At 34.6% G+C, this 13,803-nt stretch overlaps 2 protein-coding genes across 3 annotated transcripts; one reads left to right on the top strand and one right to left on the bottom strand.

Annotated features, from left to right (window-relative positions):
- Window positions 1–39: 39 nt before the first annotated feature.
- Window positions 40–4,543, top strand: LOC105696027 (tyrosine--tRNA ligase, mitochondrial). 2 transcript variants are annotated; one of them, XM_012418164.2, is made up of 3 exons: window positions 40–272; window positions 2,115–3,007; window positions 4,032–4,543. In XM_012418164.2, exons 1-3 carry the CDS (start codon window positions 229–231, stop codon window positions 4,382–4,384), a joined length of 1,290 nt encoding a protein of 429 aa, XP_012273587.1. In that variant the 5' UTR covers window positions 40–228; the 3' UTR covers window positions 4,385–4,543. The 2 variants fall into 2 exon arrangements, with proteins under 2 accessions (XP_012273587.1, XP_023288902.1); XM_023433134.1 differs by lacking the exon at window positions 40–272 and adding an exon at window positions 290–798.
- Window positions 4,544–4,764: 221 nt separating this feature from the next.
- LOC105696025 (coiled-coil domain-containing protein 40) lies at window positions 4,765–10,717 on the bottom strand. Its single transcript, XM_012418160.1, has 9 exons — window positions 10,574–10,717; window positions 9,942–10,227; window positions 9,186–9,808; window positions 7,879–8,122; window positions 7,225–7,635; window positions 6,502–7,023; window positions 6,056–6,346; window positions 5,769–5,927; window positions 4,765–5,677 (listed from the first exon to the last, which is right to left on the bottom strand). The coding sequence occupies exons 1-9, from the start codon at window positions 10,675–10,677 to the stop codon at window positions 5,435–5,437; spliced, it is 2,883 nt and encodes a 960-aa protein (XP_012273583.1). The 5' UTR covers window positions 10,678–10,717; the 3' UTR covers window positions 4,765–5,434.
- Between the last annotated feature and the right edge of the window lie 3,086 nt (window positions 10,718–13,803).

Genomic DNA, 13,803 nt, shown 5'->3' with positions numbered 1-13,803 from the left:
GATTTCTGATACTCGATAGTAATCGAGAAGTATCGAACTGTGATCGAACTCAGCCATCCAATCAATTGCGATCAATTGGGCTTTTCCTACTTATGCCGCGGAATCTCACTTTAATCAAAATCGTAAACTTACCGATCAACAAATATATAATTTTTCAAAATTAAAAAACATATGAAAGGATTAATAATAAATCGCTTAAATTATAAATATAAAGATAATTACACATGAATGTTTCTGTACGAACACGAGTTGTGGTTTGAACGTATTAGAAGGTGTGTAGAAATTTTAATCAAAGGATGTCTAAAGATTAAATATCTTTTTGGACATTCTTAACATTTACTGAAAGTTATTACATTAAGGGATTTTATTTGTGAACGTTTCTTGTACAAAATTGTTGGACGACCAATGAACGACATAACCTCAAATGCTATTATCTGCTATTATTTATCTTCTTCGGACGAACCGGAAAAGCAGACAAGATGCCGTGCAAAACCATCTGATCAGAGTAATGAACACAAATTTAAAGTCGTGATGGAATTGCATGGATTGTAACATTTCGTTATTTCTTCGCAAGAAAACGTAGCTTTCAAAAGAAAGTATAATTCTGTATAACATTACCTACTTATTGTGTGCTCAATTTGTTGGAAAATTCAGAGAGATGAACTTGAAGCACTTTTTGAGGTTATGTACAACCGGCAAACCTGTTATTCGTGCAGGATGCAGACTTTACTCAAACAGAAATATTTTAAAGCTCAGCGAAAGAGGCATGTTTGAGGATATATTTCCTGACACCAGTGCGTAAGTACTATAAAGCGTTGACATTTAGGGTGAAATACAATAGATATCCCAACCGATTTATACAAACCAGACACTATTATACACAGAATAGTAAGTCCTAACTTTCCTTTATAATCAATTGCATTATTATAAGAAATATCACCATTTGATTCAGCTTGTCACTGTGTATCATTTGAGCATATTATTAGTTTTCAATGAAATTAAATTTTCCACTAAAAGTGAATTGTAGTAAATGCAGCTCTGAAATTCAATTACATTAATACAATCAGTGCTAAAACACTGCTGATGCTGCTGTGCAGTGCTGTAGTAAACCAACCATGGCATAGAATGTGTTAACCCTTAGCGCTCCGCAAGTTTCGTAACGTTATGACGAATGTCTCCGCAGCAAAGCCAACGGAGCGCTAAGGGTTAAAAAACGAACACCCACTAGATTCAACTTGTCTTCCTGCATTAAATGAAACCCACATTGTTGAGTCTCATAGTGAACTTTTGACTGAACTTTCAATGAATTCAAGATTGAAAAGTCATTTGTGCCAGAAATAAATATCACCATTGAAATCAGTTTATTATTCTGCATCCAGTAGTATAGAGTTTATATAAACTGGTTGGAGGATCTGTTCTATGTTCTTATTGAAATTTATAATATTATAACAAATGTCCTTTAGTTGGCCTCCCTTTGCTAGAAGCGTTATGTCCTTTTAATTGATAAATAGAAGCCTTGCATCTGCAAAGATGTGATATATTTTAACTATTATATTGTTAGAATTAATTTGCTACAGTTATATAAGTAAAATTAATTAATAGTATTTTTCCAACCAATTGTTTCCATTAAGCATTTTGAGTTCCGTTTTTGTTATCAGAAATCAATTGTGACAGATTTAAATGTATGTTAGGTACATATTTTAAAGTCTATTAAATGAAACGGAATTAGTTTATAGAAGTTTAATTTTTTCTATGAATCTCAACAAAATATTGATATCTTAATCACAGGGTTTATGGTAATAAAAGCCAAACTTAATTTTTAATTGTTTTTCATTAATTTTCATACATAATTTATAAATAAATATTTATCATTCTGAACAATGAGAATATAATCAAATAATTTAAGAAAATAATTATTAAATCTTTAAAATATTTTAAGTCCTTTCCAACATGTTTATTGATTTGAATATATATTTCTACCAATTGAAGATAAAGAAACTATAATATGGGATGTTGATTGAATCTTTATCTAGACGTTCAACATAATATATAATTTATAGGCATAAGCATTATACTTGGCCACGTAATGTTAATCGTCACATAACTTGTTTCAGGGATGAGATAATAAATTTATTCAATAAATCACCACAACGTGTATATGCTGGGTTCGATCCAACTGCAGAGAGTCTGCATATTGGAAACCTATTAATTGTGATGAATCTTTTACATTGGCAAAGATCGGGTCATGATGTAATAGCCTTGATAGGTGGTGCAACAGGGCTGATAGGTGATCCCAGTCACAGAACAACGGAGCGCCCTGAACTAGCTGAGGCTTTGGTAAGGAGTAACGTAGAGAGTATCAAAGATAACCTGCAAACGATATTCAAAAATCATGAACAATTCTTCTGGAGAGAAGGCAGATTGAAACCAGTGAAGTTTGTAAATAATTTAGATTGGTATCGTAATATCAATGTTGTGGAGTTTATTAGGACCATTGGTAAACACCTTCGCCTTGGGACAATGCTGAGCAGAACGTCGGTTAAGACAAGATTGCAATCTGAGACTGGGATGAACTTTACCGAGTTCACATACCAAGTATTCCAAGCTTACGATTGGTTATATCTGTTAAATGAATATAATTGTCGATTCCAAATAGGTGGCAATGATCAAATGGGCAATATGAAATCTGGTCATGACCTGATTGGCAGGGTGAAAAACGCTAATGTCTATGCATTGACGTTGCCACTGATCACAACCGAAGGTGGTAAAAAGTATGGCAAGTCGGAAAGAAATGCTGTATGGTTATCTCCAAAAAAATCATCAAGCTTTCAATTCTATCAGTTCTTTGTTAGAACTCCGGACTCTGATGTGGAGAAATTGCTGAAGCTGTACACTTTTTTACCACTTCGCGAAATCGCTGAAATTGTCGCTGCGCACAAAACATCTCCAGAGAAGCGAGAAGCTCAAAAGGTACTTGCAGAGCAAGTTACTTTACTTGTCCATGGAGGTAAGAATAGTAGGTTTTATAAGCATTAAAAAAATATTCGTCTTCTTCTCTATTACTTTCTTTTTTTAATGAAAATCATACACAACACTCCAAATGATAAGGGTACACAAGCTATGATTATCAATTTATATATAATTAGAATATAGGGTATAGGGGTATTAGAACAAGGGAAATAAGCGCTATGCCTAAGGTCTTACAATTATACCTAAAGTTAACTGTTTATTGAGGGTAAACATATTTCTTTATAAAAGATCACTTTAGAGAACTCTATTATGTATATATTGAAGAGTATAGCAGCATCTTGGCCCAGTTGCTAAACTATTTTTTTACAAATGTAAAATTGTGTATATCATTTCACCATAATAGTTTACTTTAAAGTAAATAAAAAAATGTTCATTACTCACATGAGAAAGACTTTTGAACTATGTACAATTTTTTGGAAATATTGATATTGATGATAAAATTTTCGTGTAAACATGTTAATTACGGAAAGAATTTCCAATATTTTGCAAAAATCGTACATACTTTATAGCAGAATACATTATAGAATATTCTGTGATAATTTCAAGTGAATCGGTTAAAAACTAGTATTATACACCAATTTTTCAACAAATTTGATAGTGATTGTTTCTGTGTATAATTAAAAGTTTATTCTAAAACCATTTGTATCATATTTTTCATGACTAAAAACTAATGATTGAACAAAAAAAAATAAAATCGATTTTTTCAAACCTTAGGAGTGGCCTAACTCTTTACGTGATGTGAAAATGTCTCCTGAGTGATTTCGTTTATGAAACTTTTCTCAAAATTGAGTGTATTAAATAGTTTAAAACTTTACTACATAAATCCTTACGACATATTTACAAAAAAAAATTGAAAAGTGGTAAAATTTCAATAAAAATAATTCGATACACCTAGTTAGAAAAGCTTTATAAAGTTTCAAGAAAGTTTTATAAATGATTAGCCTCTGAGATGCCACTTTCGTATCACCTTGAATTTTATTGCAATTTAATTATTTTTACAGAGGAAGGATTACAAGCTGCATTGCAAGCATCAGCGGTATTATATGACAGATCAATCGAGTCACTTTGTAAACTTAATGCAGAAGAACTGGTCCAGGTGTTCGAAGGTGCAAGCATGGTGGACTTAATGCCCGAGCCTGGTCTAACAGCGTACGAGTTGGCAATGAAAGCAAACTGTTTTAAAACTGACCACGATGCAATGAGAATTATTAATGCTGGGGGATTTTACATTAATCACCAAAAGATTACTAATGTGAATGAAGCTATTACACCTGGAATACACGTATTGCCTAACAAAGTGACATTATTGCGAGTTGGGAAAAAAACTTATCACGTCGTCAGATGGTTTGCGTAGTACAGTGATGCGTACTACTTTGACTATGTACAGTGAATCTACAAAAAATAAGACTATGATAGATAAAAATAAATACTTCTAATATTTCAATTTAACTTTGATGTTTTATCACAGCTGAATTGATTTTGTTTAAATGAATTAAATGAATTTATACCCTTGTATGCGAAATTATACATATAGAATATTAACAATTCCATCAACTATAAATAGAGTTCCTTGTAGCGTATATGTTTGTAATTATATCTTAATATTTATTTGTTATTGACATAAACAAGTTGTGCCGTTCTCCCATCGTAATCTATAATTTCTACAATAATACAATTTACAAAAGCTTTTTAATCAGTGACTAGAAATGAATGGCCGTCTACTTTGAGAAGAGTCCTTCTAACAAGGCATACAAGTTAAATCATTTTTGTTTAACACTAAAACTACCAAACCCAGTTAAAATAACTAGTTTTAGATGGCCCACCACAGCCAAAAAAATCCGCTGGTAGTTCTAAAGTTAATTTTATATATTCTCCGATTCAAATTTTATTTCAAGATCAAATTTGTATGATTGAATTTCTATTTTTTTTTTACACATTTGACGTTTTTAATAAAATATAACATTCCAAATTAATTTAATTAAAACTGTATTTTTTAGGCATGCTGAACTATAATTAAAATCAATGCTACAGATCAATTGATTTAATATTTTGCAGTTCGTCGACGGCACAAAGCCGTCGCGCGAATTTTTATGTTTTACGTTACCAACGACACGAAGCCGTCACAGCCATAGAACCTTAATTTTATGATGGAAAATTAAAAACTAATAGGACATGTAGCTTTTATATTGACATTCATTTATAACTAAAGAATGTGAGGCCAACTATGCATCAAAGAATCGGTTTGCTTGAGCCAACGAGCGTTATAAAGTACTTCGTACTGCAAACCGCAAAGTGTTAACTTATATATATATATATATCCTGTCTGCAGTATTAAAAAAGTTTTACATAGCACAATAAAAACGCTGGCATAGGATAATTCGATTCTGATTTCACGTAACTTTCTTCAGGACAAAATCGCGCAAGGTGTTTGTAATGTTAAAAGGATTGGGCGAATACTGTTTTTTAGCAGTGGAAAGTCTTTTTGTGTTTGTTCCATAATCTCTGTCAAGTCTGCATTCATGATCCGTTGCTTTTCGAGTTCCTCATTTAAGGCTCCTTCGGATTTGAAGAGCATTCTATATCGGCCGTCTTTAACATCCTGAAGCATTTTAACCTTACGTTGCTTCCGCACCAACATCTGCAAGTTCTGAAAGCATCAAATAAAATGAAAGTGTAAATTAATCTAATGCTTAAAAAGAGGTTGCAAAGAAACGAGTTCCTTCTTCAAAGTATCTTACATGGTGTTTTGTAATCTCTGCTTCCTGAATTTGATTGTCAATGTCGGGAATTGTGTCTTCAACGGCTCTCAGTCCTGACTGGCCTTCGTCCAATTTCATAAGCAGCTCCTTTTGCTGTGTTTCCACTTCGGAAAGCTTTTCATTTGTCTGCTTCCCCTCCTTAAAGGGAATTTATCAACAGTTATTTAAATATTGAGTATTCAAATATATAAAAATGTATTTTAACTATTAATTGAAGTTTTAAATAACTCTACGAGATTATTTTAAGATATAATGTTGAGTTGTACTTTTAAGATCTGTTTCAGCCTCTTTTTTTGATCCTCCAGGCGCTTACGGATAACAATCCTACGATTATGAACTCCTTTTGGATTTTTCTTCTCCTTAGCCATCGCTTCATCCACAATGACGTCTCGTCTCATCACACAAAATTCCATATCTTGGATTAATTTCTCCTGCACTTTTCTAAGATGCGTTAGACGCATTTCCATTTTGTGAATTTCACTTTTCATCGTGGCGACGTCTCCGCCATTGCCGCGTTCTTCCTTTAAAGTCTTTGACGTCTCTTGTGCCAACTGAACCTATTTTAAAGAATATCAATAAAATATTTTAATATTCATGACATATATTGATGATAATAACAATTAGTGTGAAGAGTGAAATATTTAATCAACAACTTTGATTTGAAACTCGTTTCCACAATTATGACAATAACATCAGTTGATTTGTTAGTTACCTTTTTTTCCCAAGACAAGCTCTCACGTTGTGCAGCATTGAGCTGTTGCTTTAAAAGATTTTTCTCTTCTTCCAATTGTTTAATGTCATTTTGCAACTGGATTAGCTGTAGTTCAGCTTCTTGGAGAGCTTTAACATACTCCGTCTTAGTAACGCAGTTCTTACCTTCAAGCTCACCTTTTAGTTCCCTCTGCACAGCCAGTTGACTGTTTAGCTGTACCAATTTTTGTTGGCAGAGATTCACCGTTCTAATTATATTGGCTTCTTCTTTGCGCTGTTTTTCCAACTCGAATTCCAACTTTAGATTTTTCTGTTCCATTATAGTAATTTGCTTGCTGAGTAAGTTTAATTCAGCTAATTGTTCGCTACGCTCTTGACTTAAGGTAACCATGTAGCCTTCTTGTCGCAACCAAAATTGCTGAGATTTCATATTCTTTGCATCAAGCTCTTCGATGTTCTTCTCAAGACTCAGGATTTTCAGATCTATTGGACTAATCTCTTCGCCTCCACTTGTTGAAAGGATCTGAACATATATTGAAAAACGTTTGATTTACAGCAAATTGAAAAGTCGAAAATTGTATTTAATTAAATCAAAATACACACATTGAGCATTTTCTCATTCAACATGAACATAAAAAATGTAATAAAATGTGCAAATTAAAGGTGATATTAGTTTTAACAAGACTTTTTTAGTTTTAATATTGTGAGATGTGTGAACATTTACTTGTTCAATTTTCTTATTCAGTGAAATAAGTGTTCTCTGTTTTGTCCCAATAGTTAGATCACATCTTTTGATTTCCGTTTGCGTATTATCAATTTCTTTTTCCTTCTCTATGTTGCACTTTGTCAACTCATTGACGTCACATTTCATACTGTCTACAGTGGAATTAAGTCTTTCGATTTCCAAGAGACTTTTTCCATAAGTATTTTCTGCTTGAACCAGGGACAATTCTTGCTGCCTAATAGAATCCCTCGCTTCTTGAAGAAGTTTGTTTAAATATTTTGCAGCTTTGTCATGAGTGACTTTGTCTTCGAGCTTTTCTAAAATTTTATCTTCGAACTCGACCTTTTCATTAAAAAGTTTTTCCAACGTTTTATCGATATTCTTTTCCTCATTAAGTGATTGTTGGTACTCCTAAAATTAAAAAAGGAGGTGAATTGCATATCAGAAGAAATAATTTAATAATTTATACACGTTTAAATAAATATTCATTTGTAGAAGATAGTCATCAGTTCATACTAATTTTTCAATCATATATAGTATTGATGGCACATTATTTAGGTAAACAAATATCCCGTGGATATTGAATATTTTGGCAGAATATTTATTATACTTGATATGCATGGCATGAAATAGTAAATTAAATGTTAAATGTACCACTTGACTTCCATCGTAATCATTTTGAGCATATTCTATTAGCTTTGCAGTTTTGGCCATGTTAGATTCCAGATTGATAATTTTGTCCTTAATTCCATCGATGTTTCTAGTAGTGGTATGAATGTCATCTTCGATTCTCATCTGTACTCCAGTGAGGTTTTCATTGTTTTCCATTTCCTTGGTAGTGTCTTTTTTCACTTTTTCAATCTGAGTTTGAAGAGTACGAAAAGATTCGCGTATCTTTCTAGAAATAAATACACCGAAGCAACATTATTAAAGTAAAGTGGAAAAGTACTGAAAAATGTTAAAAACAGCTTTTTAACTAAAGACTTTCGGTTCTACAAAGTATGTTTATTATTGTAGCTTTTAATATTAGAAATATATAAATTCTTCTTTTACCGCAAAGTGTTAACTTATATATATATATATATCCTGTCTGCAGTATTAAAAAAGTTTTACATAGCACAATAAAAACGCTGGCATAGGATAATTCGATTCTGATTTCACGTAACTTTCTTCAGGACAAAATCGCGCAAGGTGTTTGTAATGTTAAAAGGATTGGGCGAATACTGTTTTTTAGCAGTGGAAAGTCTTTTTGTGTTTGTTCCATAATCTCTGTCAAGTCTGCATTCATGATCCGTTGCTTTTCGAGTTCCTCATTTAAGGCTCCTTCGGATTTGAAGAGCATTCTATATCGGCCGTCTTTAACATCCTGAAGCATTTTAACCTTACGTTGCTTCCGCACCAACATCTGCAAGTTCTGAAAGCATCAAATAAAATGAAAGTGTAAATTAATCTAATGCTTAAAAAGAGGTTGCAAAGAAACGAGTTCCTTCTTCAAAGTATCTTACATGGTGTTTTGTAATCTCTGCTTCCTGAATTTGATTGTCAATGTCGGGAATTGTGTCTTCAACGGCTCTCAGTCCTGACTGGCCTTCGTCCAATTTCATAAGCAGCTCCTTTTGCTGTGTTTCCACTTCGGAAAGCTTTTCATTTGTCTGCTTCCCCTCCTTAAAGGGAATTTATCAACAGTTATTTAAATATTGAGTATTCAAATATATAAAAATGTATTTTAACTATTAATTGAAGTTTTAAATAACTCTACGAGATTATTTTAAGATATAATGTTGAGTTGTACTTTTAAGATCTGTTTCAGCCTCTTTTTTTGATCCTCCAGGCGCTTACGGATAACAATCCTACGATTATNTATAAGGTCTAGTCTCTAAAGAATTCTAAGGAAACTGATCAAGGTCATGTTTCAATTAATTTGTTACGATTTTTACGGGGTTATTCAATTGATTACTTACAGTCTTTCCCCTCCAATTTCATCAAAGACTTTGTCCCTTTGTCTGATGCAAGTAATAACATTATTCCAAACATCGAATAAGGTCTTACGTTCTCTCTGGACGCCTTCGAGGTCTGCATTGGCATCAGTTATCACCTGGTTCATGTCTGCTTTCTCCTTCTCCTTCAACTGAAGTTGTTCTTTTAGATTTATAATTTCATCTTCTCTCTTCAAAACTTCCTCCGTTAGTTTAAACAGGATGTAATCTTTGTTTTGCTTTTGACGTAACTGTTCCTTCCGCAGAACAGCTTCTTTCTCCGATATTCTTTGAGAAACGATCAAACTGCTGGCTAGTTCTTGTTCCCACTCATTGAATTGTCGCTGCAAGGAAGACATGGTCTCCAACTGTCGGGCCAAACTGCGCTCATGGGACTTTTCACTTTGTAGCTCATCGGAGACCTTCTTGAATTCTTCCTTTGTCCTTTTTACTTCCTCTTCGACTTCCTCACGCATGCGAATTATCTCCGATAAGGCTTTTTGGTATGATTCAATGGTCTCTTGTTGCCGGTCTATTTCAAGCTGCGCATCATAGAGCCTTATACCTTCGTCTTCGCGTCTTTTCTCTGTTACTTTGATAGATGCTTCCTAAGAAAACACATTCCATTATATTATATTTTTTCTTTGCAAGTTTAAATAATTTCAGAACAGTAAGATTATATGACATCTATATGACATAATGCTATAATACTCAATATTTGCTTACGATAAATTATCTCACCAATTCTAGAATTTCTTCAGACAGTTTCTTATCAATCCGAAGAAGATGCTTCTGAAGAGCATCCTGGAATCTTTTCATCAAAGGATCATCTGGGTCTAAAACTTGAAGCAATTCTTCCGAAGGTGTTTGAACCCATACTTGTTTCTTTGGATTAGGATATGTATCTTCCATAGGTTCAACATTCGATGCCGGAGAACTAGTAGGAGGAAATCCTGGTTGACAGCAAGGAGACTCATCGACGAGAGGTGGAGGAACGTTCTTCGTGGCCTCGTCACACATGATATGACTAATAACAAATAAGAATTATTAATGGATTCGGTTATACAATTAATTACTGATAATAACACAAATTCTATCCTCATTGTGTTTATATATTACATAATCTATTTTTATGTATTAACATTAGGCTACAAGTTAAAGATCGTATTATTATTAACATGTTTATAATACAATTAACATAGATAATATTGCATGAGATAATTCTATATGTATATATATAGGCTTTAACAAAATTTCATTCAATGCAGTACCTTTATTTTTAAATTCGTACAGACAGATATACAAATATAAATCTTTAAAGGTTAAAAATATAGAGTCTGACAGCAAGAGTGCGTCTCGTTCAGTCTCGTTACCATGGAAACAGTTTCCTTCGTAGGTGCGCGGTTGGTTGGTGGTTGCATGGACGTAAGAATACATTCTTACACCCATGGACGTAAGAATTCATTCTTACGTCCATGGGTGGTTGCGGTCAGTTGCAATGGCGCCGCTTGTAGCACCTGTTTTGGCCTGCAGTGGCTGCAGTATCCTTCTTCTGGGGGTCTATTACGTAAAGCAAATTGAGCGGAAATGTGAAAAATGAGTAGGTGACGGTTTTACGGAACGTTTATGGTGGTGAAAATGCGATGTACAAGAAGAAATAAAAAAATAATCGTTGTAACGCTATCTTCCATGGATTGTGACACCAAAATTCAAAATGGAAAACCTCCTGGGTGTTTTAATTTTTGGCAACATTCGTATTCGGGTATATAATAGTAACTTTATTAGAAGAAGAGGGGAATTACGTGATGCCTCAGACCCATTTTCGTGAGAAGAAAGAGAATGTACTAGTATGTACAGGTTAGTTTTTTGTTATTGCGAGCTTATATTACGTTATTAAACATTGAAAACTGTTAAATAATTAATGCTTCATGACATGATAAGAAAATTATATTGTTGAACTTCTAATTACAGTATATGTAAATATGAATCTAATGCATATTTAAAAAATATAGATAGACTCGAGTCCTCTTCTTTACATTTAACGGCTTTCCATCTTCCCGTCTGTTCTGCTTATAAACCGCTACCCCTCAGCAATTTTCGATTTACAAGGTATGTATCTTTGTTTGTCAATATTACTAGATCGGAAGTGCTAGTGATCTCGCTCTTTCATATAGCGAATACGTAATTCGACGACTAAATCCACGTGAGATGAAAGTGCGAGAAGTGAGCGATCTCGAAAAAAACACGAAATAAACGCCCAGAGATGAGTTGAGAGATTGCTCAAGAGCAGGGTCGTGCGTAAAGTTCGAAAATTCTCGGTAACATTAAATTGGAGAAGGTAACTGTGAAACATACCGTAAGTTACCGGGAACATTGAGAATTTAAGAGAACGTTAATTTTGTTATTTATACTTTAGGTTTCTTCGTTTAAATAACTTTTTTTTTTCAATCAACTTCAAAGTTCAAGCTAAAGAGTAATAATTACTATTAGAAAATATTGATTATAGGGTCGTATTTACCTCCAGCTAAAAATATTCACGTATGTACAACTTCACGGAAAATTCCACGCGATTTGTTTCAAACGAACTGATATTTCATTCTGCGACGAAGCGAATGGGAGGTTTTGATTGGCTACGGAGAACGTACAACGGAAATTCCCATCTACGATGTTTCTCTATAGCTAATCGAAACCTCTCGTTCGCTCTGTTGAAAAATTCAAATTCTTATAATTTCTCGATAAAAAAGGTTTTGGAGAAACTAACGATAAGTTACCGGGAATTTCTCTTCGTTTCTGACGTAACTTACTGGATTTAGAACTCTAGTCGTGCGATTGTGGCGGGCCCGGGACGATGTCCGGCCATCGATCACCAGGGGCGTGCGCGAGACGACGCGATGCATTTAGGACGGGGCAAACTGAGTTACCCCGCGTGCACATTACCGTACTTACCTGGAACGAAGAGCCGATTACGTCGTAAAAAAAAACGGTTGAAAATGGAGGAGAAGACTGCGTGACCAATTCTAGAGCGCACGTGGAAACCCGCTCCTTTTTCTGTGATAATAAAGCAATAACTATAGATAAAGTGGTGAAATATATTCGACAATGCTCACACGATTGCGGTCTGTGCTGCCCTCGGCGGAGAATGCAGGCGGCTCATGCACTTGTCCCCAATGGCGGCCCAACCCAGGGATCCAACTCATCTCTGTTCCCAACTTATCTCTGAGTTAGGCAGCCATTGGGACAAGTGCGTAAGCCGTCTGCATTCTCCACCGAGGGCAGCACAGAACGTGATCGCGCGACCCTACCCGTGAGCAATCTGCTAACTCATCCCTGTCGTAACCAGGGTTGGGTAATTCCGCGCTTTCCGAGGTTTTTGACGTACATTCCGTAAACCACGTAGTTTGCCAGAGAAAATCGAAGTAAATTACGCTTCCAATATGAACAACGCTGCACATGTGCGATATATGGCATCCGATAGGTTATAAACATCTTTTAGCGCATGTGTAAACACGTAAAAAGTTGAAGGAATAATACATTTGGCGCTTGTATTCAAAATTCTTTCGACAACCCAGTTAAATATCAAATTTGTAATTGGATTTATTATTTTCTGTTTAGAAATAGAAGGGTGTAATACACTTCGCGCTCACGTAGAAAACGAGGAACGTATTAAACGTTGTAATATACGCGTAGAAAACCACGTATATTATATGACGTATTATACCTACTCAACCCTAGTCGGAACATCAATCCAGTAATGTGACGGAAACACTATGATTTACAAATCCCGGATTTCGAGAACGATAGAGACGTAGTCAATGTAGCTGGTCCAATTATTGGAAGTTCAGGAATTCTGGAATTAGATATTTAAAAAGCTAAAATCTTCAGAAATACTATTAAAATGTGTACGCTGCATAATAATCACTTATCGTTTGTTTAAATTATTGAAAATAATGAATGTCATTTAAAAAGTTCAATTCAACATAAATTCTCATAAATTCGCTCAGAATTTAATCATTGGTTATATTCTCGTTCTCGGTTATATTACCCGGGTAATAAGATGTACTAAAAACTCTACCTAATGACATATTGAGCGCGAATTGACCATAGTAGTGTACTCTCTATATGCGTCAGATTGTTCATGCCTATTTCGTGGCTTGTCGGTCGTCCATCTCGATTTGCGCGATCCGTGCCCGATGATGGCACTCTTGTAGAGCCGCTCGGCGGTAACCTCTGGAAACTCCGTGCCAAGCAATGGAGGCTCGTTTTCAATAAAATTCCGTGGTCGTACGTAATGTATTTTTGAGGGTGTGAAAAGTGGTGGTTTTCGTGCGATAGTGAGACTCGTCTAGACTGTGAACGCCAGTGAACGCATCGCCATAGGTGAGTTCGTCAAATCTCTAATTATTGCCCTACAGGAACGCTAAAAACCCTTCCGGAGTTATCCGAAAAAATATAAATATAACCTATGCGATATATATACGTACTCGTCCTAGCCACCAGAGTTTCATAGGAAATGTATTTGTCGATTAGCTCTCACGCCCTCAAACTTAACCTAACACATGATGAATGTACAAGAATCATTGAATACGCACGATGGTTCGTTAGT

This window comes from Orussus abietinus, unplaced genomic scaffold (assembly GCF_000612105.2).
Source record: "Orussus abietinus isolate OABI.00-Male unplaced genomic scaffold, Oabi_2.0 scaffold394, whole genome shotgun sequence".
NCBI lineage: Eukaryota > Metazoa > Arthropoda > Insecta > Hymenoptera > Orussidae > Orussus > Orussus abietinus.
The sequence above is the reverse complement of the archived record's forward strand: the minus strand, read 5'-3'. Positions and strand labels throughout refer to the sequence as shown.